This window comes from Chroicocephalus ridibundus, chromosome 5 (assembly GCF_963924245.1).
Source record: "Chroicocephalus ridibundus chromosome 5, bChrRid1.1, whole genome shotgun sequence".
Classification (NCBI taxonomy): Eukaryota; Metazoa; Chordata; class Aves; order Charadriiformes; family Laridae; genus Chroicocephalus; species Chroicocephalus ridibundus.
In genome coordinates, this window is record NC_086288.1 from 36,640,763 (window position 1) to 36,668,116 (window position 27,354).

Below are 27,354 nucleotides of genomic sequence, written 5' to 3' on the forward strand. Positions count from 1 at the left end.
AACTTTCTAAATCATTGTATTCTGGCTGATTTATTTGATTGACTGAAGCGCGTCTGTTGCTGAATCAGAAGGGGGTTTGTATAGTGCTTGGTACAGATAGTATCTTCAGCTAGATTTTTGAGAGAGTTTGATAATGCTGAACCAATTAAGGGTAGTATTACTTCCCAAATAGGTAGTTAATGTTTTGTTAAGCACAGTTTAAAAGGGTTCTGAGACTTCAAAGTCCTTCTTCTACTGGGTAGGCAATACAAAGGCTGCAAGTCAGAGGCTGTTGCTCTGGAAGTTTTTTAATGCTCTGTGTCCCACAGAAGAAACTAAATCTGTGCAAGAAAACAGTCAGTAACTTCTTTGGTGAGGTTAAGAGTTCAATATTTTTCAACTGTCCTTATTTTTACTGGGTTCACACTCTTTCTTTGCTTGTGCCGTGAGAAAAGGCAACAGAAAGTTTGATTTCACTGTGGAGGCTCAATCTTGATGTTTCAGGTGAAGGTGTATAGAAATGATAAGGTAAACCTTCCTTGTCCATGCCTTGAGGTAATAGTATAGCGAGCAACTTTATTATTACATTTGTAATCAAGCTGTTTGAGTGCAAACGGGATGGTGAAAAGCACAGTTTTTAACATGTATGTGCCAGTGCACAGTCTTCACCTTCATCTCTACTTGCCCGTATGCTAAGCAGGTTTATAGATGTGTGTGGTGAGAGGATTATTTTACTCTGTCAGGTTTTACAGCATGAAGGAAGGACACCTTGACCTTGCTGACAGGTTGCCTCAGTGGGGTCCTACTTTTCTTGTGGCTTAGCTTAGTTTTAAGCTAATATTTGTCCAGCCTGACCTATGGCATCTGGCTTAGCAGGGTGTACATCCCATCACCCATGCACTGCGTATGACTTTTTTTATGAGCCAGCTACTCTTAAGTGACTAGAACAGCTGAAACCACCACACAGACATCGGTAAGCAGCGTAAGTCTTGCAGAGAGCAAATGGTCTGGGGTCACAGGGGCCCTGTAGCTTTGTTTGCAGTAAAACTGAGCATTAACTTTTTTCTTTTTTTTTTTCTTTTTTTTTTTTTTTTTGTTTTTTCGGAAAAGCCTGGCAAGCAAGAAAGAAGTGCACACTAGTTACATGTTAAACTGATGATTAAACAGAATTGGGTAACATTTGTCAACAAATGAGAGTGAAACTTTTCTGTGAGGAAATAAAAATTAAGAAATTTTCATGAATTAAACGACTGGAAAAATAGCATGGGATGTGCGTGATTATTTTTAGTTCTTTTACTTAATCTGTGTGCGTTTTTTGGAAGTATGTGTATTACTTGAGATCTCTTACAAGTATTATTCAGTCTGCCATAGAAATATGTTCTCCTTACCTTACCCTCCTCTTTCCATATGTTTCACTTTTTAAAACTAAAAGTATGTTGGTACAAAGGGCGGCAAATTAAAGACCGACTTTAACAATTGTTGAATTTATTAAATATTGCCTTTTTCTCAGACACAGACCTCTCATTGATTTACCCCTTACATCTGCCTCGGTCCCCAAAGAAGCAACCGACAGACACCTTGCAGTAAAAAGCACAAAAAGTGTGTGCCATAGGACAAAGCAAGTATGCCAGCCGTTCCCGTTTTGACTGTCTGGAAAAAAAACCAACACAAACCTGGAAAGCCAATGGCACATGGACTTATTGACCTTTGTGCCGCGATAGTTTCTGTAATTATTGAATAGCAGGGATGGGCTGAGGACTAAGGAGGAGAATCTGGGGGTTGGCCTAGGTGGTGAGATAAGGTTACATATAAGGCAACTGCAGCGGATTTGGGAACACTAACGGAGTACATTCCCTGGTGCGCAGCTCAGCGAGTTCAGGTCCTGGAATCATGAGCGGGTGCCCCTTCGCGGGGAACAGCTACCTGTGAGTCCCTCATCCCTGTATTTTGCTTCATAACTTTAGTTCAAATGATATAATGTTAAAATATGAAAGCTCAGAGAGGAATTAATGATAGACAGCTGTAGCTATCGCTAAAGGAAAGGAGATTGTACAAGGACTTGCCTGAGCACTTGTTATTTAATGAACTAGATGTAACACTACCAGCCATTACTGTGACAAGCTATATTTCTAAGTGAACTGTTTTTCTCAAAATCCTGCTTTAGTGGTTCATATTTTCAAAACAAATAATTGTTTGAATTGTAGATGCACCTGTTAGTAAAAAGGCAGGCATATTCATAGCCCTTTAATTAGATAGCTTATATATTTACTTAATTTTCTTCTTAGATTTAGCAAGCTATCTTTGGAAGATGAAAAAGATGATAAATCACAAGAAGGGATAAATAAAGCCAGCAGAGGTGGACTTGTCTATGGAGACTACCTACAAGTAAGTTTAAGAGTTGCATGTTTATCGCCCTGGTCTCTCTTAACACTTGAGCCAGGACCTGTGATTAATGCTTCTCCCAGCAGTCAGCCAGTCCCTAAGACAGGACCCCAAGAGCCCTTCGTCTACCTGAGCTCTCCATGTCTATTCATGGGCACAGGTGTCTGTCTCAACTGGGATGGTACAGGTAGACTGCGGGATGGCTTCTCAAACTGCAGGGAAGCTGGATATTTTGGGGGGGTTCGTAGGGAATTATTTATTTTGGTAAACCTAAAATGTGAAGTGGTGCACCACAAAAGGCTTTCTTTGGTCTGACAATCACCACTTGGCAATTTCTCCACGTCAGCAGGCCATGTGCAACTTCTCCGAATTATTGCGTGAAAGCCCAGAATGTTTGGCAGAAAAAATATATTGCAGAAATCTAGGGGGTGGGATGTTGACTAGGGGTGGACACAAAAAAACCTTAAACAAAGAACTGCAACAACTAGAAGTAATTAGAAAGAAGTAAAAATAAAACACCATAAGTAATAAAAGAATCTAGACCTTTTTTTTTCGGTGACAGCATGAACTGAAATGAGCGGAATTACTCTGTGCTTGTGAACAGAAGACTGATTTGTTGACATTCTACATGGAATCTTGCAAAGATTTATTTTTAAATGATTATGATTAGATTGTAAATTTGACTCAGTAAAAAAATCAGTAATACCAGAACTGAAATAACTGGTACAGCCTCAAATCAGAGCTCTTGTGTAGATGTTATTGCATGATTACCCAGACTTTTACTATAGGAACTCCATTGTCATGGAACACAACAATATAGATGCAAGATCTGGAAAACATGCTGGATATTTTATTTTCTCCTTTTTAGAAATAAAAATATAATTAAAATGATTTTCCAAACTTTATTACTTGAGGTACCTAAACTTTTCTTTTTAGGCAAGTTTTTTATTTTTTAAATTAAAAAGTAAAAATGACATCTGAGACCATTTAGTCTAACTTCTCATACAGCCTGGAATATGAGGCCTATATATGTTTGGGTTTTTTTAAATATTATCCTTAAATATTAGCTGTACACAGTAGGACTACCATTGCTATTAGCAGAATCGAGAGCTTTACAAAACAGTCCTGTCTTTATTTTTAAGCTGAACAAAATATTGAATGCTCAAGAACTTCAGAGTGAGAAGAAAGGAAAAAAAATCCATGATGAGCATCTTTTCATTGTGACGCATCAAGGTAGGTGGTTGGGAGAAGTTCGGGGTGGCTGACTGGTGTGTTTGCCACGGGGAGTTATTTGGTACTGAAACAAGCAATGCACAATTTGTTTCCAGTTTAGACACGATCACTACAATTGCTCTGTCTCTTATGTGCATTTATGTTTGTATGTATCCCTATATCGCTTGTAAGGCTGCAATCAACACTGCTTACGAAGCCATAAATATAAACTTTGGATTTGGTAAACTGTTCTGGTTCTGTTTCTAGAGAAATTAAGGTGGTGAAACACATTCTCTGTCTTAGTAACAAGCCACTGTGCAGCTTATTGTAGCCAAATTTTGTGTGTTGGCTTGTGCCCCCTCTGAAACTTCAATCAAGCTTTAACCATCCAAAGGCTGTCTAGAAGCCAGCATAGTGATTATGTGCTCCCTAATATCCACGTGTTTTGCAGGCACTGGCCTGATGACATTTTCCTGTTATTGACAGTAAACACGTAGGTGACATAAAGGTTGTAAGCAGCTCTGGGGTTAGCTTTTGTTGGAATATCAGATCTAGATTTTCTCTTCCCCCTTTTGTAGTGAACATTCTGTACATCAAATATCTGATGCGTAAGGCATGCTTTAAAAAATCTGTCAGCATTCTCAACATTAGATTATTTCATGTAACAATATAGGTAAAGGACAGCATACTGCAACAGGTAATTCATTTGTGTATCAGCATCTTTTTATACGCCAGCAGTGCAAATGTAGGCTACCCATTTCAAATCAAAATGTAAGTTTTACTTCTTAAACGCTATGAAAAAAAAACAAAGTAATGCTAAAGTTAATGCTAACAACTCCTTTTTTGTTGTAGCTTATGAACTTTGGTTTAAGCAGATTCTGTGGGAAATGGACTCTGTGCGGGTGATCTTTCAAAATGGCCACGTAAGTTAAGAGCAAATATTCATTTTAGGAAAAACCAGCCCTCTCTTGCCTCCTGCCTTCCAGCCTGATATATTTGGCTTTACTAAAGCAACATGTGCTCTTTTTTGAAAACGGCATTAAAAAAACCCAAAACCAGTGAAATCTGGCTGAGTGGCTCTTATATCCTAATTGTACAGACATTTGATCTGCAAAAACTGCAGATGCTGATAACTGGAAAAACTTACCTTGGGAATATTCTACTGCAGAAGAAGCATGCTCAGAGGCAAAACTGAAAACCAGAGGGCTAACAGATATTTTTATGTTGAAAAGTCACTCCTGCCTTTGTTCAACTTTTTGAAGTATATGACTATATCCTTCCATCCAATACCTGCTAAAGAAAAGGAAAACTCTTTTCAGTAGTTGTGTATCATGAAATCCAACAGAAAAGCAATAATCAAAATCAGAATGTACAATTGTATGATAATTTCTGAAAATTACAAATATAACAATAATACTTTGAACATCTCTAACCATCTCCCCAAAGCTAAACACACCTCATAACAACAGATAACAAAGAAAAACTCCTGACCTGATACTACATCCACAAAAAAAGGCTGACTGCATGTAATTTGAGGACTACCTTTAACGTCATGAGTGTGTGTATATGAAGAAAATTTGAAAATAGACCAGATTGAAAGAAGGGACCTTTTTATCATAATGTCCAATGAAAATGTTTTTTGTTGTCCTCCACATTCATAATTTTGTTGGCTTTTTAGTTGAACATTATATCAAATTATAACTGATCAAATAAGTTCCTCTTAAGTAGAATAATTTTTCATTATTTATTTTTGTGGAAAATGGAACATCGCTTATAATCAGATTTTGAAATGCCAATGTTAAGGCTAAGTAGACAGCAAAATGATTAAGGAAATGGTTATCATTTTTCATTTTTGTAGTTTGGTATTTTCTGGTTGCATGCCCTGATCTTAGAGAGAAATTTGATTCCAATTAAGCTAATAGGAATTTTAGCAGAATCCTCTGCAGGCAAAATGTTCAACTTTTGCCAGAAGAAAGCTTCTGAGTTTTCCATTTAATATTTTTAATATCCTACCAGATGCAGTGTTCTCTGTTTTCCTCTGCTTGCAAATGCACATCTCTGATGAACATCTTTTTAGATGCGCTCTCCTGACGTACCTCTCAGGAGCAGTATAATACCTCTTACTCTCTTTCTCAACCTGCTTTATAACTTCTTCTTTCACAGTAGTGGAAATGATTATAGAAGTGATTGGAATAGAAAGCATAATATAATTATCATATTATATCATATATCATTGAAAATAGCATTATAATCATTGGAACTGATAACGATATAAATGATTTTGGTGTAGAAGATAATTTCTTGAGGTGACTTTTGTTTCAGTCAAAAATGTTGAAAAGAAAAAAAAAATCCTATGTATTTGGCCTAGTTGTAATATATTATCAGTCAGAGAAAAACAGATTTCATTCTTTTAAAATTATAGCTTCACTTAAAAACAAGGCTCTCTATTCAATATGAGATTCTGCTGCTATGGATTTCATGTGGAAAGGACTTGTGAACTATAGTGATGTCCAACAATGAAAAGCCCTGAAATAAATAGGTAGAATATAAAGAGAACACCATTCTGTCTGGTTATGATCCTTATTTTTTCTACAGGTGAGAGATGAGAGGAACATGTTGAAGGTTATTACTCGAATGAACAGAATTTCAATGATTATGAAATTACTTGTGGAACAGTTCTCGGTTTTAGAAACTATGACTGCATTGGACTTCTTTGAATTCAGGTAAATATTTGTATTCCTCCATGGTAATCCACAAACTGGTATTTCCCATCCTTAGAACTGGTTGTGAATTTTGCATGTGCCTTGGCAGCTTCTAGTACGTGCATCATTCAGTAAGGTGAGAGCACACCTTAGAGAGGCAACCGTGACGTTAGAGTGCAAGGGTCAATTGAGAAGAAGCTGAGCTTGAGTGTGAGTCCAGAGTGCTCAGCAAAGAAGGACAAGTTAGTTGTTGATGTTTGTGTGGTGCTACTGAACGGTTTCAGAGTAAAAAGTTAAAACAATAGAAACAGCTCGTGGTTCCATTAACAATTTACTTTAAACTTACCTTTGCGCTGTTGCAGCCGTATTCTATAGCAAATCATAGAAGTGCTTGGGTGAGAGAATGCGCTCTCCCTAGATTATCAAAAACATATTTTGTCTGCCTTGGTTTGCATAGTGTTTCCTTGCATCGTCTTTTCAGTGTGTCTGCAGTGCTGGGGGCTTCAAGTGGATGAAGGAAGCATTGCTGACTCCTCTTCTTTCTCCTCAATAACCTCTGCTCTCCAGTAGCTGCCCAATGCATGGATGGGCCGGTGGTTGGTAGCTCTTCTGCCCAGGCTTTCTTTGGGATCCCTTGGCTTGCCTCACTTCTCCCATGGCATTTCTAACTCTTGCTTCAGCTATGACCTTCCACCACACTACCGTGTGTTACAGCTTTATCCGCTGTCTGCCTTCCTGTTCTTGTTCTGCTTGTGTCCCTGACCTGTCTGACTCGTGACCTCAGTGCCTTCCAGCATCCTATCCACTTCTGCATTGTTTTAGTACCCTTTCCTTTCTGCCTTTTAGTGTTTCCTAACTAAAAAGTACATGAAACTACAATTTTGCTTCTTGTGGAAGTCTGAAACACCTGTATCCTCTTACATTGCACTACAGCAGAGGAAATCCATGGGCTAATCCTCTGTTTTGGTGCATTCTTGCTTCTGCTTTTCAACAACATACTGTCATTCGATAAGAAAACATAAGATCAAACCAATGATTTGTTTCTGCCAAATATTACATTTCCAATTCAAAGTGCATTACAATTATCTAGGAATATGGGATTTCAGATTACTTTTATTAATAATTTTTTTCAGCATAGTCACGCTATTTAACTCTGAAAGAATCCCATTAATGAATCCCTCAAACGAAACCCACTAAATTTTTTTCTGAATGTTATTCTATTGTATACATAGCAATTATTCTGTATAACAAGCCTATTTAAAATGCATTCATTTTCACTTTAATGACAGAGAAAATTTTGTAATAGCTATTTGGGGTGAAGCTGCTTGTTCTGTCTGGAAAGGACCTGTTTCCTCCTTTACATCACACACACAAAGCTGCCATTTTAACACACAGTACAAACATAAGTGTGTGTATATATATCTGTGTATGCACAAACAATATATAGCTAGAAAATTAGAATATGTTATACATACATTCTAGTTGCATTAAAACAGCTTGGGTTTTTTTCTTAATTGCAACCATAAAAAATGCTCAGATATCTATTTGGTATTCTTCAAATGTGAAATATGCATTTTTTTATTTTGTTGAGAACCAGAAAACCCTATCATTGTAAAATAATATCCCATATTTTTGTATCTTTTCTTCTGTTCCCAAAGATACTACCTAAGCCCGGCCTCAGGTTTTCAGAGCCTGCAGTTCCGCTTGCTAGAGAACAAAATTGGTGTTCCCCAAAGTCTGAGAGTCCCCTATAACAGAAGGCATTATCGGGATAACTTCAAGGGACAGGACTATGAACTACTGCTTAAATCAGAGCAAGAACCAACACTACTGCAACTGGTGGAGGTAACAACGTCTGTCTTAGACTTTGCTTTGTTTTCCCCCATCTCCCAAGAATGTCCTTCATTGGTGTCGCTGACAAATTCTTCTTCCTTGAGAGAAGCAAGCATGCGGGCAATTTCCCAGTCAGTTGTGTTTTGGATTCTTACCAAATTTTGTATGAAAGAGACTTAGTCATTAGTAAACCAACTGATTTTTCACAGCATTTCCTCTTGTCTGACAAGTCTGACTGTTAACTAGTAAATTGCGTTGTGGAAATATGAGCTCAGAAAGTAAATGTACTGTTTCATTTGAATTGGTTTTCATGACTGTAAAGCCTTTTTAGAAGAAAACTTCAAAAATATTTCCACTGTTACTGATGGCTACTAGAGAGGTTAAAAAAAAGAAAAGGAAAAATGAAAACCCAAAATGGAAAGGAGAAAAGGTGTTTAACAAATGTTGATTTAATGACTTTTTCCTCAAAGTTACGAATGACTCACAGTAATTTCTCTAACTCCCTTATAATTTTCATACACAAAATTAACATAACTTTCTAAAGAATGATGCAGTATAAACCTCAGTAAAACCATCCACTCTTATTAGCCTTACCCATTTGTCTAATGACGCCTGATACAGAATATAAAAGAAATACCATACGAGAAGGAGCTAAATTAAGTGATCTCTAAAGTGAGAAAGATTCCTAATTTCTCCCCCCCCCCCCCCCCCCCAATTTCATTCCCAAAGGAAACCAAAGGGAAAGCTTTGCTAAGTGCCAAGTAAACTTGTGTCCTGTATCATCACATATTGTGGTGTAAGTTAATGACAGACTGCTTGATCACTATTCAGCCTGTCTGACATGATAAAAATGTGTTGTAGAGATGGTTCTGTATCCTCCTTCTGAGATTTATCTTAACAATGATCCTATATACGTGGAATAAGATTGTTTTCCTATACCTACAAGAGAGTTGATTTTAAAGATACTCTTAGAGTGAGACAGCTTTTGTCTTCCAACACCGGTCATTTAAACTGGAACCTGTGGGTGTGTTTGCAGCGCACCATTACACAGGTATAAGTCATCTCCATGGACATGCTCACTCCAGCAATAAGCACCTCTATGGGATATTAAACCAGAACAACTGCAGCAGTGTCATTTATGTTGTTAGAACTTGTAATTCTAGGGTAATGCGCTTGCATTGTTAATGTTTGAACACATCATTGTTATTATTGAAGGCATGGCTGGAAAGAACTCCAGGACTTGACGCAGAAGGATTTGATTTCTGGGGACAATTTGAAGTGAATGTTTCAAAAGGTCTAGAAGAGGAATTTGCCTTGGTGCAGGTATATATTATTCTCTTGATCTAGCTATAAGCAAAGACAGCTGGCAAAATGACATCCTGACATCAATTTGACTTTTGGCCCACTCAGTTTCTCACTGACTCCACTTAATCGTCAGCAGCCACTGTCTGCAAGAAGCAGAAAAAATTGCAAACTTTTCCAGGAAATCTGAATAAGTTTGGAATTTGATATCTAAGGTGGTTTAAAGCATGTGATACGTGGATTATTTTATTGCAAAAGGAAAGAGACAGTATCAATGGAAGGGCTGAAATTGATTTTACTGAAACTACAACTTTACTTTTAGTTAGAACTTGCATTTACAGTTCAGAGTAAAACTCCACAGAGTCTGTGCCCGTGAGCTGTGAGTATTCAGTGTCACTATGACCAGCCCGTTTCTATTTAACAGGATTTGGTGATTTGCTGCCATGTGATCATGTGAATTACACTAGCAAATAAGCACAAGAAAATCCTTGAATATTGTAAGACCTGTAGCTTTAGGTACATTTATAATGGGAAAAAAAGCACCATAACATAATAATTAATCGATTTCCTGAGAATATCTGTTTATAACTTTCTAATTTATCTAAACTTTTTTTATTTCAATTTTCTTACCCATAGCTGTGCAAGGATGTCATCTTTTTGCCTTGAAAAAAAAAATCAGACTTCAAACAAATGAAAATTAAGTGTTTTTAAGGCCTCTAGGCCTAAAGAAAAGTGATAAGCTGCCAGTCTGTTTGAACACTCATTCATGTGAATTATGTTGACAGCGATTTAATTGTACATTTTGTGGTAATTGTGTTTTTTAAAGGACAGTGACTCAATGACTCATCTACCTTGTTTGAAAATACAGTTCTTACATTTAAGATGTAAACTTAGAGAGTACTTACGATGAAAACAGAAATTACATCATGGGTCATTCAAGTGCTTAATTTTTCGTATTGAATACTAAAATCTGTTTTTTGTTTTAAATACCAAAGGCCAAACCAGAATCGGAAGAAAAAGATGACTTATTATCTGAATTCCAAAAACAGAAAGATGTATTACTTTCCTTATTTGATGAAAAACGCCATGAACATCTGCTCAGTAAAGGTAGATTTTTTTAATATACGTCAATATGCACTTTTTATACATGATACATGTTATCACATAATAGCATTAAATTTGTGGGAGAATCAGTAACTAAAGACACTTGTATTTTGCAGGAGAAAGACGACTGTCTTATAAAGCGCTGAAGGGTGCCTTAATGATCTACTTCTACAGGTAATGTTAGAGGATGTACCTTTAATGCTTACTGGCAGGAGGAGAGGTGAAGGTTAAGGACAGCAGCACAGGTTCATTTAGGTTAAAACGGGACTTGGAAAGTTACCTAGTCCAACCCTCCACGAAAACCCAGATCAGTTAGACCCAACTTGAAGGTCAGATCAGGCTGCTCAGGGCTGTGTCCAGTTGAGTTTTGAGTATCTTCACGGGTGGAGGTTACATGGCTTCCCTGGGCACACGCTTCATGCCTGACCAGATGCTGCTCCTCAGATTGAAACTAGCAAATGCCTTGTTCGAACTGCTCTACAAAATGTCCTAGAGAGATTTAGAGTATTTTTCCAAGTATGAGGGGAGAGGCACAGATCAAGACTTACGTGGCAGAAGCATTTGTTAGATTATTGACTGACATCTCAATACCAATTGAGGAAAAACATAGGTTAAGTCACTGTTATGCACTGGTGAAGTAAAACTTTGAAAAATACAGTGTATCAGAAGAGGTCTCACTGTTTTCCCTTTCATTTTCCAAGGGAGGAGCCTCGTTTCCAGGTTCCCTTTCAGCTCCTTACCTCCCTTATGGATCTCGATGTGCTCATGACCAAATGGAGGTGTAAGTTTCACTTTTTGATGGTGACACTCCCTCTTTTAGATGCAAGTCAACTGTTTTGTTTCATCCTCTTTGAGACAACTTATACGTAGAGTTTTAGAATTGAGCTTCTGAGTTTGTACTTGAGGAATGATGTTTTTTCGTTTGTACTTCAGCTGAGAGGAAAGATGAACAGCTGCTTCTGTGCTCGTTAGATACATAGGTGTAGCTATCACTTCTATGACATGCTTTAAGTTAGGTGAACAATTTTAAGGGACAGGTATGTATTTTTCCAATGTCTGCCAAAATGTCGTCATGACGACTTCATATGCAAACATTCCTTCTGCTCCTTCCCTATCTAGACATCCACAAACGAATTCATTCATTTCATATTCATTCTGTATTAACAGAGCATAATAATGGAAAATAATTAAGTGTATTCATTCTGTATTAAAAATAATTTTGTATTAGTTGACTGAAGAGTGGCACAATTAACTCCTGCATTGCTGAAGACCTAGTAGTTCAGTATCTCTGTAAAGCCTCCGTATGATCTTTAATATCCGTGACGCACCTTGATGTGACCCTTTGATTATGTCTTAACACCGAACATGCGCCATGTCCTTCTTTTGTATTACTCAGACAACCACGTCTGCATGGTGCACAGAATGATTGGCAGCAAGGCTGGCACCGGAGGCTCCTCAGGCTACCAGTATTTGCGCTCAACAGTGAGGTGAGAATAACGCGTTTCCCCCGTTACCTGCAATAATGCAGTCTGTAGATACTCTAACGCCAGGGGGCGGATTTCAGACGGCTCATCGGAGGCCAGAGGGCTGCTCTTTCTCTTCTGGGACTCCAGCGTTTCCTCCTGGCTGTTGTACACTTACTTATCAGGTTGACATGTATACATTTTAAGCCTTTTGAGGCAATAAGAACTCCTTTTGATCACTCATGCAAAGTGCCATTCATAACTCTCAGTCAAGGGATCTAGGCATTACTGTAATAGCAATAATATTAATCCTGCACTGTTTAGTTTGTGTGCAACCTAGCCCAAGCTAATGAGGGGATACGGGCTGGAAGTGAGCCCCGTCTACTGTGCAACTGATGACAATGTCTTTATTCCTTAGCGCCACCTCTAATCGTACAACCTACAGTACTTCAGAGTAGGATTGAATATATTCTTACAGCTGATAGTAATTAATACTCTCAAGCTGTGCAGGCAACAATCAGAAGCATGTTTCCTTCTGCTGAACGAAGCAAAAAAGGAACTTAAAAGGGATGGTTGGGGCCTGAGCACAGAACTCTCTGAACGGGTAGAACTTTCTTTACACCAAATGTGAGGATTCAGCTAGTTAAGACAATTCAAGCCTTATTCCTGCAACTATGTCCTGACAGTCCTGAACGACATCACGTCAAAAAGGCTGTTTAAAATATCATCTTCTAAGAGGACCTTCTTTGAGGTTTGTTTTCAAAGAGAAACCGCACATAGCTGGTGACTGCCGTGTATGGCTGTGGGCAACGATTCCCATCACAACCATCAGCACAGACAGTGGAAGAGAAAGCAGTCGGTTATACTGAATTTGAAGATTAAAGATTCACCATCTTTTTCAGCAAGGCTTCTCACTTCCTTAATTTCAGGTTAACGTTCTTCCTCGATAAACTCTGTTTCATACCTACCACAAGAGTGGAGGTCTGGAGATTATAGCCTCTCCATACTCCGCATTTTCAGAAGATGTGACTATAGCAATCGTATCTCCTTTAAGTCTAATCTGCTATGCCCTAGGAACAGTTAGGATTGGATTTTTTACTTCGGAATATTCAGGAGGAGGGTTAGTGCAGAAACCTCATTAAATAAATAAAAGAGATGGAATGATTCCTGAGGATTTTGAAATTCATGCTGGTATCACAGTATTAATTGCTCCAATTGTCTTTTTCAGTGACAGATACAAGGTGTTTGTGGATTTGTTCAATCTTTCAACGTTTCTAGTGCCAAGACACTGGATACCAAAGATGAACCCGACCATTCATAAATTCCTTTACACAGCAGAATACTGCGACAGCTCCTATTTCAGCAGCGAGGACTCTGACTAGCCTGCCTTTCTAGACTGGTTGCTGTAAGGAACTTCAGGACTTTCACCTTGAGTGGTACTGCCCCTCAAATACAACAGCCATTCTCACGCAGTGTGGGTGTGTAAATACGTATTTATGTATGACAGCTCTGTGAATAGTGTGAAGAAACTTAATTGTTCATAGAAAAAACAATCGAGTTATCATATATTAAGACTAAAATGATACCCCAATTCAACTTGATGACCAATTCAATTCTTAGTTGGGCTTCTTAAAACCGACACCGAGAGAGACATAGCAAATGATACAGAATTATCATGATCGTGTCTTATTTGTACACATTTTTGTATTTGTTTCTTTGCGTAATGGCTGTTATTAATTTACTTCTAGCTGAGGATGTAATTAGTCTCATCATCTTCAGAAGAATATTAGTTTCTGAGCTTCAGTGGAATTTCAAAAAAAATTTTGGGTTAAGAGTTTCAAAAGCTAGATTTAAAAAAATAAGTCAATAGAAACCCAAGCATCTCGAACTTTTATGTACATCAATAATCATGTTGCTATCTATGTGTTACATATAAATGTAAATCCCTTCCGTAGAAATATAAAGTAATGCAATGTTAAAGCTCATCTTTAGCTAAGTCGTCTTCTAAAGCACGCATAAAGTTCAAACAACAGTATGACAGGCATTTGAAGTGTTTTTTATTCAAAATATCGTTGAAATAAGGACAACATGGATATCTAATAAAAGTGAGGCAAATTTGGCCATGGAATATTGATAAGGCTGTGTCGTCTTCTCATTAGATGGACTCGTCTTTTTAAACGCTTCACTTGGAAATACACGGTAGGCCTTAACTTTTGGTGAGTTGCTCTGTGTCTTAGCACTTTAGATACTTACGCCTGGTAGCACCACCTCAAAAACACTGGTGGAACATCTGTGCATGATTCTACTATAACAATATTACTCTTATCAATGCTAATTAGGAACTTTGGCTATTGTTTTCCAGTTATGGAAGTGTGCTATTTGTTGTTTGTAAACTGCTAAGGGAAGGCCATACTACAGACAACTGTAAAACTATGGAAGACTTCCGCTTTTGTTCATCTGAAGTTTTCAGCCAGTAAATTCAGTAAGTAGCAGAACCTGAAGTAGTGAAACATAGCACTTGGTCTTCCTTCCGTTAAAAATATTAACACTTAAAAGTAGGAGGACTAAAATGACAATACTTACAATAGGCAATTATGATCACATTTGTGATAAAAAGATAATATCCTCATCTATTAACATGGTACAAATGAGTGCAATTGAGTAACTGACTGCAAAAATTACAGAATTGTTTCAATACTTTTCATGGTAGTGCTTCAGAAAGGATATAGGTAAGGCATTCCAGATAAAATATTCAGAGCATTCTAGAATGACACGTTCAGTTGTGAATTCTAGTTACATTTGCCTGCAAGTGCAGTTTTACAGGTCAGTGGGGCTGGAACGACCTTTTGATTCCCAGAGAGGTCCACCTATGAATTCAACTAATGGAGGGAAATTTAACATCCACTCTATTTGGAGTATTCTGTAATTGCTGACTTTCTGAAGGTGGCAAATACATATTAACAACCCCCACCCTCATAATTTTTTCTGTAATGCATAAAGTTTTTAATTTCTGCTTTGCAATGGGCTTCACTATTAGTTGTGAAGTAGAGAAGAGAGAAGGCATGGAACTAACACAGCTCTCAAAGCAGTGAAAGGCTGATTTGCAAATACATCCTGCCAGGTCACAGGTTGTAACTGCCTTGGTTTGTCTAACTACAGTTACTTCTTACTTTTCTGTACACCTAACAAATTAATGCAGAAGACTCTGATATTCCAGGCACTTTCCAAAATACCCTCCCTACTCTGAAGTCCTATTTACCCAAAAAAAGTCTGAAGACTGAAACTGGAAGGCTGCAGCCCTTCAGAGACAGCGGGTGCTCAGGAAACAACTCTGACGCTCCATTTCCCTCTTCTATTGCTCTAGCTCTACAGAAAAAGTAGGATTTCACAAAAAGGAGGAAGACAAAATGTGTGTGTCTGTCAGAGGTGCCAGAAAAGCCAAGACAAGGTATCAAAGGTATCAAAGCAAAGGTATCAATACAAGGTATCAAAGCAAAACAAAGGGAATATTTTCTTCCAACTGCCATTCCTCCCCTGCAATATAAGCAGACCTAATCATGGTGGTTCTTATATTCAAAGCACTTTGATTATATTCTGTCATACTATTGATTATTTGATCCAAATTCCTTATCATTTGTCATCACTTCTTTCCTTTTAAGATTTTTTTATGGACCAGTATTCAGACACCTGGATAAGGGTTCACATTCACAGTTTCAGTCCATCTTTGTAACTTCTTTTTACGTACTCTGCAGTTGATTCTGAGTCTTCTTAGTCCATGAGAGATTTGATATGCAACGCACATGCCAAATAAAAACACTTTTAAAAACTCAGGCCAACCCATTTCTACACTGCCTAAAAGCAGGAATTGCCCTTACAGTCATTTCTTACTTTAGAAAAGGTTGCTTTGAAGTATATCTTCACATAAAGTGTGTGCCAAACTATTATCCAAATGATAATCGTTGTCTTTGGCCAGCTAGTGTCAAACAAATACTGATGAAACCGTATCTGCTATACCTACAAATGAAACAAAAAAAACCATTTTAAATAAATACTGGAAGTGGAGACTTGCCAGAAATAAGATCCCAGAATTCACATTCATATAATTCCCTCTCTCCATGCCATAAGAGTACGGACATGCATGACTGCTGGGGTGGAGGAGCAGGGAATGAGCTGCAACCCTTTTATTTCTTCCTTGCCTGACGCTATTTTAGCTGTGCTCTACGCTCCTTCCCCCCTCTATTTTCATGTTCAAAACTTCAGATCCTTTTTGAGGATTCAACATTGGTCCAATCTGGGTGCTGAAAAGCCATCTAAACCTTGGTTTCATCTTTCCTTTTAAACACTTTGATTAGCAATGGATAGACAATATGAAGTTATGTAGCTGAAAGCTCACCAATAGACTGGACATCACTAATTTCATTACAAGACACGTTTCTGAACTCTCATATGCACACAAACACAGAGCAAACCAGGCTTTTATTCATGCTCAGTCCTTTTTGCATTGTTGTACTCCTTCCAGCACTAAAAGCGAAGTCTGACTACAGCCTGTGAAGGTGTCAAGGGGTGATGGCTCTCATACCCTCAAAAGTGGTGTCAGAGCACCTCTAAATCAGAAGACAATTTCTGTGGGGGAAACAGAGCAACTACTGACCTTTGCTGGATTGTTCCTGTCAGACACGCTACAGAAAACGTGACAGATTCTGCTTTTTGAGAGAATGGATTTTGAAAATAACACGGCTGTTCCTCCTGACCACTTCTACACTTGACTTGCTTTAATTATCACTACTTCTAAATTTCTCTTTCCAAACAGTTTGTTTATACAACAAGAATAAGAACAAAAGTTTCAGCAACATGGAAAAGCTATGATTGGATACGTTGTCCTGACCTTTACTGAGTGCCGGCAAACTGAATATTATCTATTCTTATTTGCAGAAGATTTACATCATCTAACACCTCTTACAAAGACTGAGAGAGCTACTGTGAAACATCCACGGAAGGGAAAGACAACAGAGGACCTACAGTGCTAATCTAACAGACAAAAATTCAATGGACGCACAACACTTACTATTTAGTAGTCCAATCCCAGCAGTTTGGCTCAGCAATCTTTGCTGGTAAACAGGAGCTTCCTCTGCCTTACCTCCATATCCAGTCACTCAGAAGAAACTGGGTATGTAACACTACAAAACCCCCTCAAACGCCAAGAAAAATCTCATGCAGACAGTAGTAGGGCAGGAGATGGAACTAGCAATAGAAGTATACACCTCTATCCTACAAGAAAAGCCACAAGCAGGGTACGCAATTCCCAAGCACAGGCAGATCCACTTTCCATATTTTTTTGCTAAACTGAGCTCAAAGATAATTGCATCCACCAGACAAGGACAGCAGCTGTTCTACATACAGAGTACAGCGATGGCACTAACCTAGTCCATGACTAGGTTTGTCCATGACTTGTGCAAAGTATTCAGCACTGTCCCGCATGGCAGGGGGGCTGGAACTAGATGATCTTTAAGGTCCCTTCTAACTCTAACCCTTCTACGATTCTATTATACATGACTGTATACTTTACAATGCCATTACCTCTACATGGTAAGGTACAATAGCACTTTAATTGTTATGCCTTATATGGCTTTACCATTGCATGGTGTTTTTCAATCATTCAACTATATGGCTTGGTTGAACTAGCAACCACTTTATTTACTTTTCCACCTGAACTCATCTAGCCTCTTTTGAAACATAGCAATGATTTGTATTTCCTCTCCGAGGATCCCATTATATTTGAATTATTATTATTATTACTTACGTGGAGAAACATATCCCAGCATGTGGCCTTTACCACTTTAATTATTTTTTGTCAGACTTACCACAGACGTTGCCGCCTATCTTAACACGAACATAGCCGTCTATTCCCCATGTAGGCCCCCACGAGTTCTGTACAATCCAGTAAGGGATACTACCTGGAAGAGACATTTTTGTCAACAAGAGACAACATAAGATGTGGGAAGCATAAAAACTTCTAACAACACTCTACAGAGTTACCGTTCTAGTACCTCATAGTTTCTGATGGTTTGATGATACAGTACAGTGAAACCTACTGCTGTTTGCATGGAGGACAGAGCTTATGCTCCAGTGTTGAACAGACTGGATATATCCTCTGCTAGCATAAAGACACATACAACTGTGTTTGTGATTTACAAGGACATGAAGTCCCACAGAACTGAAGAAGTACAGACAAGATGAGCTTTTCTCCTGGGATCAGGATGCAGTTCCAGAACTGATGTGACACCAAACCAAACAGGTCTCACCAGAACAACCAGTTCTGGATTTTAATCACCTGCCCCACAGGAGGCAAGTTTTAAGTAAGAGAAAAAACATAAAACCCACTGGGTTGAAGTTCAGTTGATGGAAACGTACCTGTTCTGTCAAAACCAGTGATTAGAACAGCGTGATTTGCTCGTCCACTGGAGCAGTGATATTGTATGATCCCACCAAGATAATCCTGCCAGCTAACCGCATCTACTGTTACTGCCAAAGGGCCCCAGTTAACGAGCATCCTCATCATTTCTTCTTCTTGACCGCTGTGAAAGAAGTGAGAATGACAAGTGACTTAAGTTAGCACACTAAAGCAATTGGAGAGTTAGTAATCTACCTGTTAAATACAATTTAAAAACCAAATAATTCAACTGTTTCCTATAAGTTCTATACACCACATAACATACATCAATGCATGTATATTTCATATGCTACAACACAATAATACAAATACAGGGCACACAGACTACGGGAAAGGTGCAGATCCAAAGATATGATGCTATTAAAAAGAAGCAGGTTTCTGGGTCAAGTCAGTGGGCAATGGTGAGCACTATGTACCTTTTATACATCACTCTTCTCAATTAAAAAAACAGCGTCGGACAAACCTCAGTCTATATTATTTCCCAGTAGTTTTTCAAACATGCAGAAGTACCTCTCATATCATAGATAATAACACGCTAAAATATGTATCAAAACAAAGGACATTACCCCTCTCGGACATTACCCCTCTCAGACATTACCTTTAGCGTCCTCATACAGTTTTACTTATGTAATATACTGGAACAGGAAATCTTTATCGCTGGCAAATACAGACTGGGAAAGCTGTAATTGATTTTAGTTACTTCTATCTGGCAGTAATTCAATTCTAGTCAAAATTATATTTCTTGTCTTGAAATTCAGTATGCAGCTGTATTGTACTGATAAAAATTAGAAAAAAAACTTTCTTGCTACAGAAACCTTAAAAACTACCAGCTGCCTCGGCAAAATTCAGTTGACAACACTGTTTGCTAAGTCATGGACTGGAGGACGATGCGGGCAGGTATGTAAACAGATGAATACTGAAATAATTGAATACTTCCTAAATTTTTCAACAAATTCCAATTACTATTGGTAGGATTCACCTTTTCTGATACTTAAGCAATGTAATGTGAACTTAGCATACATTTAAAATTGTAACTGACTCAACGTTCCAACTGTAACACAGCCAACTGAAAAGACCTAATTGCAAGACACTGACTTAAGCTTTCTAATTTGAACAAGTTTAGTGATGGCAGGGTTGAGTGGATTCATTGAGGCAAGCCATAATCCTAAAAAATGTTATGTATTCATTCTTATCCAGTACACAGCTACAGAACTGATGCAATCAACCTCATAACCTTTGGTTGGTCAATGCACTATTGGCTCTGTCTGACTCCACCGTTAGCGAACAGAAGGAAAAGTACAGCAAATAGAAAAGAATCAATAGCAGCTACCTGAAGTCATATGCAGCAAATCCTGTTATTGAAACTCCAAAATCTGAGTGACCAAAATAATGGCACAGTCCTGTCTGAGCTTTAAAAGTGTATTCTGAATCTCTCACAAGTTTTACTTTTGTCTGCAAGAAGATAAATGAATGAGAATTTAACGCATTTGACTTTAACACTATGCAGATCAAAACACATTGAAAATGACCACAAAACTCACTCAAAATTCATTGTATTCTTGGTGTGATTAGAAATTAGCATGAGAATGTCATGTTGGGAAGTAAGTTATATACTATCTTTAGTTTCCTTGTTCGCAGAGAAAGCTTCAGAAGGCATTCAGAATTCCTTAAATAATGAACAGAATTTAAAAGGTATCTCTGGTTTAAACTAGTCTCATAAGCAATCTCATCAATTTAAAGACACAGAGACTGCGCATTCATTTAACGAATGACTATTCATTCTCTTCATATGACAGCCACACAGAAAATTATCCTTCCTTTGGGACAGTTCAAAAACCACAAACATCCCAAGAATAATTACATAAAATATTGAAATTAAGTCCAATTCTGCTATTAGCATCAAATCCTCATGCCAGTATATAATGTATTATAATGGCTGCAACAGTTCAAAGTCCAGCTACAAAGCTATTGCATCAACCTTCTATACTTCTCGTCTTCTGTAGTATGGTACATTTATAGTACATGTTGCCAAGCAAGAGGGAATTTTGCTTCAGAGGAATCCAGATGAATATCCTCTGTCTTTCTTGAAATGCAAACTTAAACGAGTTATCTAGACTGTTATTAGATGGGGTTACGTGAATCTTCATCGATTACAGAGTTTCTTAAAAAGGATAATCAGCTTTTTCTGAGAACTTAAAAAAACTAAGGAATTCTTTTTATATTCTTGTAAATCAAACTGTTACCCTAGAGAGTACTTTTTATTTCAGAGATATTAAAATGTTTCTGCTTACATATGTTGTTAATACACAGTTTGCATTTCCCATGAATGAAATATGTTAACTACAACTAAAGTAGAAACTATGTCTGCATTTTCATTGTTTTGGGTTGCAAGTGAAGCAAAGGTATTTATTCTGAGGTTCTCCTCACTCCTCTTTGATTTTACAGCATTTGCAACAGAAACCACAGAAATTTGAAAGTTGAGTATCTCAATATCCCTCATTTTCCCTAGATGCTGGTGCCTAAACTGGAAACTCAAATCCACAAAATGACATATAGATAAATGGGTCCTTCTACACTGGTACTGCATATTTGCAGTTCCAACTGAATTCAGTGGAAGTACTGTAGCTTTCAAGGAACATTATTTCAGCCCCTGTGGGATGACTTGTTACATTCGCAATAACACATAGAGACTATAAAATTCCAGTCAAGTTTCAGGTCTCTCTGGACAAGCTTTCTCTTGATTCCAGACTAAATAAATACGCTTACATATGTACACACACACGTATGTGCATGCATACATGCATATACACACCTACATAAAAAAAACCACAAATCAGCTGTACACTCCACCTTCCCCACCACTTTTCCCCAGTAAAAAAAAAAAAAAAAAAAAAAAAAAAGTTAATATGAAAGCTAAGGAAGGCTTCAAGATTTATGAAAAGTTTCAAACCTGGTTCAGCCAGTTCAAAGCACTAACAGTGGATCCCCCGCTGCATCCGTAATTATTGTATGAACAGTCAATAACCTGCTGTACGCTAAGTTCTTCCAGGTTATTTCCTTTAATTGCATAGGCAGACTCTATACTACCCACAACGCTGAAAGCCCAGCAGCCTCCACACTGGTACAAAGGGAAGGGAAATGGGAGAAAGAAGTCAGCTTTGTTTTTGAAGCCTGATATGAGAAGAAAAAAAGCATCAAAAAGCTCTTCTAATGCTCTTCATTTACTACATCATCCTTGAACTTCATTTTTAAGGCAATTATCAAAGAAATTTGATGAGCCATTTAAAATACTGAACTTTTTTTCCCCCTGTGCTGCTCTCTGAAAGCTAGAAATGCATTATGGGTATCTTATTTCAGGGATTCCTTCCTGATTCATTTTTGCCCTTTACAGATAGGTCTGAGGATGCTTTTTACTGTGAGATATCTATTTTCTTAAAGAAAGATTAGGCCTCAGGATGAAATTATTTTTTAACCACATTAGTTAGTAAGTTTTTGAAAGGATGCACTTAAGGAGACAGTCTACAACTTCCTACAGTCCGAGAATTTAATATAATAGATTCCAGTTTAAGAAAGAGTAAACTGAAATTAAACACAATAGAAAATTTCTTAGACAGTAACGGAATCTATACTGTAGTTCTAGGTTCTTTAAATTGCCACATTTAAAATAGGAATCAGAATTTATTTCTAGGCAAGGTCCAGGTTACACAACATGAAGCACAGAAAGGAAAGACACTGTGGATTTAACAGCTTGTTTGTTTCTCACCAGAGACCATAACCACTCTGTGATAAACTATAATCATGTGGAGTCTGGTTATCTTCCTATCATGAATGTATGCCCTGAGTTGTTCAATGGTAAAGATATGGGTGTTGACCAGCCAAGGGGATTCAATCATGAGAGAAAAAAACAGCAAAGGATCTATACCCATCCAGGTGAAACTGGGGAATGAGGTCGGGTACTGAACTTACCTCAGTCTCTTCAGAAAAATACAAAATACACATGGTGCAAAATATTTGCAGATTTAGTTAACTAGATCAAAAAATGTATTTCACAGATTATAACTGCATGATTTCTAAATGCACAACTTTTACGTCTCATGCTTTTAAGTCTAATACCGCTTCATATAAAATGCTACATGACTTTGTGTATGTTCAACTGTCCATACTTGTGCCAGCGCTCCTTCGAGTCTTGAGGCAGTGCTGGTCCCTTCCAAAACCTTTACTGTGCCCTACAACGTACCTGCTGGAACTGTTTCTGAGCAGTGCTTGAGAACCAGGAAAGGAAAACACCAAGACTTACTGTTTGCTGATTTCTCACTTCTGCAATGACTTTCTTGTCTCTCCAGTCAAACTTCTTGGGCAAAGGTTTTTCCTTTCCCTTTAGCACTTTTACGTATCTGGGAAGTTTGTGAGGTATGCTTCTTAAGTAAATAGCTAAACACAGAATACAAACATCTATAAATCTACTAACTAAAAAAAAAAAACCAACCAAAAAACCACAAACAACTGTTTCACTAGAAGCTATACAGGCAACTTTGATCAGCAGTTACAACCATTAGACTACATCTCATTCTCAAATCCATAGAAAATTCATTTATTTTAAAATAATCATTATACTCCAGAACGAATGTAAGTACCCCTACAGTCCTAGAAAGAACAGAAATATTCCATGGAGGGAATATGGGTATAATAACTATTCCATAAAACAGGTTTTGTTTGAAAATTTTCACATTTTACTTACTAGGAAAATATTACTTTATTTTAGTCGGGAAAAAGGGGAAGAATAAAGAGGAGAATAATGTAAAGATTCTGAAACACTCAAATTGCTAGCTTTTCACTAAAAAAAGCTGCTTAATTACTTAAAATAAGAGAGGTGTGAAATCCCCCAATGAATAGAACGTATAACAGCAGACTTTAATGGCAGGAAGGGAAGGTTAGGTTAGGTATCAGACAAATTTTCTTAGTAAAAAAAATTAAGCGTGTCATATTGCTCCTGAAAGTCACAGCTATCATTGTACAGCCTTGGATCTCCTAGCATTGTTTGGATTGTAGTAAATTTTGTCTTGGAGTAGGGAATAGGAGCCTGGAGTACCCAAGAACCTTGTGTATTTTCCAATTTTACAACTGTTGAAACTGAAGAAGTCTTTAAGACCCAATGACTTCTCAGGCAAGAAGGCGGCCAGAAGAGTCTGCATACTAAATCATATTCAGGCTCTGGGCAATTCAACCTTGCAAGACTAAAGAAACATGAAGAGGACTGTTGCATCCTTCAGAAGTACTTACAGTTTGGTACCAGGCATTGTAAACTAGCTGACTACCAGCACTGGAAGAATCTGTAAATGTGAAAGATACGAGGTTCTGGGAAAGAATAAGAAAAATAACAGAAAAGGTATTGGCAGCAGCCAGAAAATGTACCTTTGAACTCTTCAGGAAACAGGTGAGAAAACTGATTTATTCCATAGAGGGCAGTTGCATTATCTTTCGATGGTGAATTCAGTAATCTAATTCTTTTAGCACTTTCCTGACGGGAAAAAAATAATATTGTGGACATTATTAGGTTAGCAGTAGTCACAAAACCCTAAGAGCAGAAAAATAAAAGGTTAGCAACAGTAAACATGAATTTAGATAACAAGACAGCTGTTCACCTCAGATTCATCGTGGATTCCTATCGAACCAATATGAAAGCCATTAGACTAATTTCAACTACAAGAAAGATACCAAAAAAGCATTTGTAAAGGGCATGAAGGGTAAAAAATTGATATGAGACAGACAAAACAGGCAAGCTGAGAACAGTGTCAAACTCATCTGATGCCCTTCTTTGACAGCACAACAAACCATGCGGTTCAGAGATACATAAAAATACCTTCAGATAAGAGTTACCCCTATCTTGCTTTATGTCCAAAAAACCCAGTATAATGGCCTAAAGACATTAAAAAAACCCCTTAGGTTTTAAATTACCAGTAATCCTAGGTCTGTGAAAAAATGTTTTTAACCTACAAAAGGAAGACGGCCTGACACGCTCACAACATCATCTGCCGGCGCCGGCCCTCAGCCCCCCGCCGCCCCCTCAGACGGTCACCCCTCGCCGGGCACGACGCGGAAAGGGGGGCACCGCAGCGGGCAGTGGGGGGGCGCCCTGCCAGACCTTCCCAGTCGCCCCATTTCCCTGCAGAGACACAAGCAGAGCCGGAGCCGTGAGGCGCAGGGGGGGGGCGTGTGTGTGAAAACCGCCTCCGACCAAGCCGGGGTGCGAGGCTCCTCGGTGCGAGGCTGACACCTGCCGTCAGAAACCGGGAAGGGGAGAAAAAGCAGCGACACCCCAGCCCCAGCCACTCGAGGGGAAGCCGAGCAGGCAAGGGCTGAGGAAAACGGAGCCGCGAAGGATGGCGGAGCGGGTTTCGCCACCTTCCTCCACCTCTCGCCCCCCAGTCAGCCGGGGAGCAGCGGCAGAGCGGCACCTCGCCATCCCTCCGCCTCCGGCGGAGCCCGCAGCCAGGGCCCGCTGTGTAGCGCGGACGGCGAGTGTAAGCGCGGGGAGGGACGCCTACCCGGAGGGCCGCTGCCATCGCTTCTTTCTCCCCGCCGCCTCCATCCCACGGAGGGCGGCCCGGGCCACCGGCGCCGCCGCCGCCGCCCTCCTCCCCAAGCCGGGTGCCTGCAGGTGCCAGGAGGGCAGCGCTGCCCGCCTGCAGCAGGCAGCAGAGAAGTGCCAGCACCAGCACCCCCATCGAGCGGCTGGGGCAAGCACCGGGTCGCGCCATGCCGCGCCGGGCAGCGGGACCCGCTCCCTACCGGGTCCCCATCCGCCGCCCCTCCCCTGGCCGCCATGTCATAGCGGGGTGGGGCCTGGGAGGCGAGCCTCCACCCCGCCGAACTGTACGGCCGGGCTGTTTTCGAAAGGGGAGAGGGGCCTGAAATCACCTTTCTTTCAAACCGCTGCTGGGAGGCAGCCGCCCCCCCTTCCCCCTGTAGCTGGCCTGGGGGCTGCCCCGCCCTGGGCCGGGCGGGGCATGAAATGGTGGCTGCACCGCCCACCCTCAGGGGTTGCGTTTGCTACTGCTGGCGGCCGGCCCGCCCGTCCCGGGATAGCGGCTGCCTCCGGGTGTCCCGCTGCCGGTTTTGCAGTGTTTCGGGCTGTCGGCAGCGCGTGGTGAAAGCCCGCGTTTCTGGCGGTGTTTCCCCGTGAGGGAGATGCACGGCGAGGCGCGCAGGGCTGCAGATGGGGGGAGAAGAGGCGCTGAGCGTTAACTATGAGGTTTGAAGTTAGTGCCAGGCCTTTGTTGAGAGGAAAGTTAGTTGGTACTTGCAAACCGGGCTGCCAGTAGGAAAGAGAAGGCGTAGTTTCTTCTTTGGGGCAGCAGAAATACGTTTTATAGGCTTTAGCAAGGGAAGGCGTCGGTGGGGAGAGAAGAGCACCCTGTGCTGCAAAGCCAGCGTCTGCAGCCTTTGGAGTCCAGTGCGATTCGGTTATGCTAGAAGAAAATATTTGAGAGAAACCTGTGTGTGGTTATGGTGGCTCATTGGTGACCTTAGAGACTAGTCAGGTGCTGGTACTCAAACAAGCAGGTTAGTGTTTGGCATTTAAAACCTCATTAGGCTGGTGTAAGTTAACCTTTTTGTTAATTTCCATCACTGTATTTTTACATGGTGCTTGTAAGTAGAATACTTGTATGTTTAAACCTGCTCTGTGTTTCAGTTCTTTCTGTTGCTTTTCCCCCCACTGCCATCTTGTTACCACAGCACAAAAGCGCAGGGGCCCTGCCCAGCGCTGCCCTTGGGAAGCAAGAGGCTTTCCTCAAACTGAAATGTTAAGTTATGGGGTATGAAGTTTTGCTGCCATCACTGTGTGGTGTAACAGCAAGCTTGTGTCGGAGAGTGCTTCGTAAAGGGTGAGGTGCGGAATTGTGCCCATGCATGTTCTCTTGGTGGCACGCAGCATTTTATCCGATAAAACAAGTTCGAAAGAGAAATTGTGATGTATGAAGTGCAACAGACCAATGTATTCTTAATTTCTAGATGAGTAGGTATGTACAGACCTGGCAAGTGAAAGACAAAGGATTAAACTATGGCCTGGGGAGGGTGGCTCGGGGCGGCTGTGGGTCAGTGAGCTGTGCCTCTCCCTGCCCTGTCAGCGCCAGTTCAGACCCGGGCTTGCTGACTTTTGAGAACTAGCTTTTTTGTAGCGTTCCTCTCTGGGATGGTGATCCCTCTTTGAGGGTAGCTTTGGCAATCCGAGTGCTTGACCGGTGTCTGGCATGTCCCCGCTGGTGACTGGAGAAGGATTTAAATAACTTTAATTAGCAGCACTGTGGAGTCCACTGCATTACATAAACATTCAACCCACTCCCCCCTTTCACATAAAAAGGCCTTTTGCTATTTTCTGTGACTAGAATGGCAAAAGTATTTTGATGTTGGCAGTACTTATGCTGCATTTGCTAGTTAAAAGAAACAACTAAACAGCAATGGCAAAAAGCTTTTCTACAGTGAGACCACAGGACTGGAGTTTTCATCTGTCAGAGGAAGAGAGAACAAAACCCAGTACTTTATTTTGCATGTAGACTTCAAGAGCTACTTTTCCTGTGAAACACATGAGGGCAGCAAAGGACTTTTGGAAAGCTGATTGCAAATCATGCAGTTTTAATTTTTATTTTAATTAAAATAAATAAACCCCCAGATAAGCAAAAAAAAAAATTAAAAACATATATATATATCCCAGATTGATGCGCATTAAAAACTCCGTACAGCCTATCAAGAGGAAAAAGCGTATTTCTCCTGGATTTGCCCTCTCTGTGTGCTAAGGAGATGTGTCAATTTATCTTGTTCAAGAGGAGCATTAGAAAAGTCAGTCTCTGATGACTGGCTCAGGGAGAAGCGTAACAAACAGCAAAACATAGGCGACTGACAGCCAAAGTGTTTCAGAACGCTTTAT

At 39.6% G+C, this 27,354-nt stretch overlaps 3 protein-coding genes across 3 annotated transcripts in view; 1 reads left to right on the top strand and 2 right to left on the bottom strand.

Moving 5' to 3' along the window:
• Positions 1-5,813, bottom strand: part of ASIC5 (acid sensing ion channel subunit family member 5) — a 31,555-nt gene extending 25,742 nt beyond the window's left edge. The window contains exon 1 of the mRNA XM_063336114.1: positions 4,721-5,813. The gene's annotated coding sequence lies outside the window, so the exon portion shown is untranslated. The remainder of the gene's footprint in view (positions 1-4,720) is intronic.
• Positions 1,752-14,077, top strand: TDO2 (tryptophan 2,3-dioxygenase). Its single transcript, XM_063336115.1, has 12 exons — positions 1,752-1,904; positions 2,265-2,364; positions 3,504-3,594; positions 4,426-4,496; positions 6,169-6,296; positions 7,934-8,120; positions 9,324-9,431; positions 10,406-10,517; positions 10,631-10,688; positions 11,216-11,295; positions 11,911-12,001; positions 13,206-14,077. Exons 1-12 carry the CDS (start codon positions 1,870-1,872, stop codon positions 13,357-13,359), a joined length of 1,215 nt encoding a protein of 404 aa, XP_063192185.1. The 5' UTR covers positions 1,752-1,869; the 3' UTR covers positions 13,360-14,077.
• Positions 14,078-14,280: 203 nt separating this feature from the next.
• CTSO (cathepsin O) lies at positions 14,281-25,385 on the bottom strand. The gene is made up of 8 exons (XM_063336116.1): positions 24,974-25,385; positions 23,841-23,946; positions 22,726-22,859; positions 21,379-21,546; positions 19,759-19,880; positions 18,389-18,552; positions 17,839-17,931; positions 14,281-15,991 (listed from the first exon to the last, which is right to left on the bottom strand). The coding sequence occupies exons 1-8, from the start codon at positions 25,184-25,186 to the stop codon at positions 15,957-15,959; spliced, it is 1,035 nt and encodes a 344-aa protein (XP_063192186.1). The 5' UTR covers positions 25,187-25,385; the 3' UTR covers positions 14,281-15,956.
• Between the last annotated feature and the right edge of the window lie 1,969 nt (positions 25,386-27,354).

Coding starts and splice junctions, on each gene's coding strand:
- TDO2 (XM_063336115.1), top strand. CDS start 1,870: ATGAGCGGGTGCCCCTTCGCGGGGAACAGCTACCT. Junction 3,595..4,425: donor TTTCATTGTGACGCATCAAG/GTAGGTGGTTGG, acceptor TTTTTGTTGTAG/CTTATGAACTTTGGTTTAAG. Junction 9,432..10,405: donor AGGAATTTGCCTTGGTGCAG/GTATATATTATT, acceptor TAAATACCAAAG/GCCAAACCAGAATCGGAAGA.
- CTSO (XM_063336116.1), bottom strand. CDS start 25,186: ATGGCGCGACCCGGTGCTTGCCCCAGCCGCTCGATGGGGGTGCTGGTG. Junction 23,947..24,973: donor CGATGGCAGCGGCCCTCCGG/GTAGGCGTCCCT, acceptor TTTTCCCGTCAG/GAAAGTGCTAAAAGAATTAG. Junction 21,547..22,725: donor AAGTGAGAAATCAGCAAACA/GTAAGTCTTGGT, acceptor CCTTTGTACCAG/TGTGGAGGCTGCTGGGCTTT.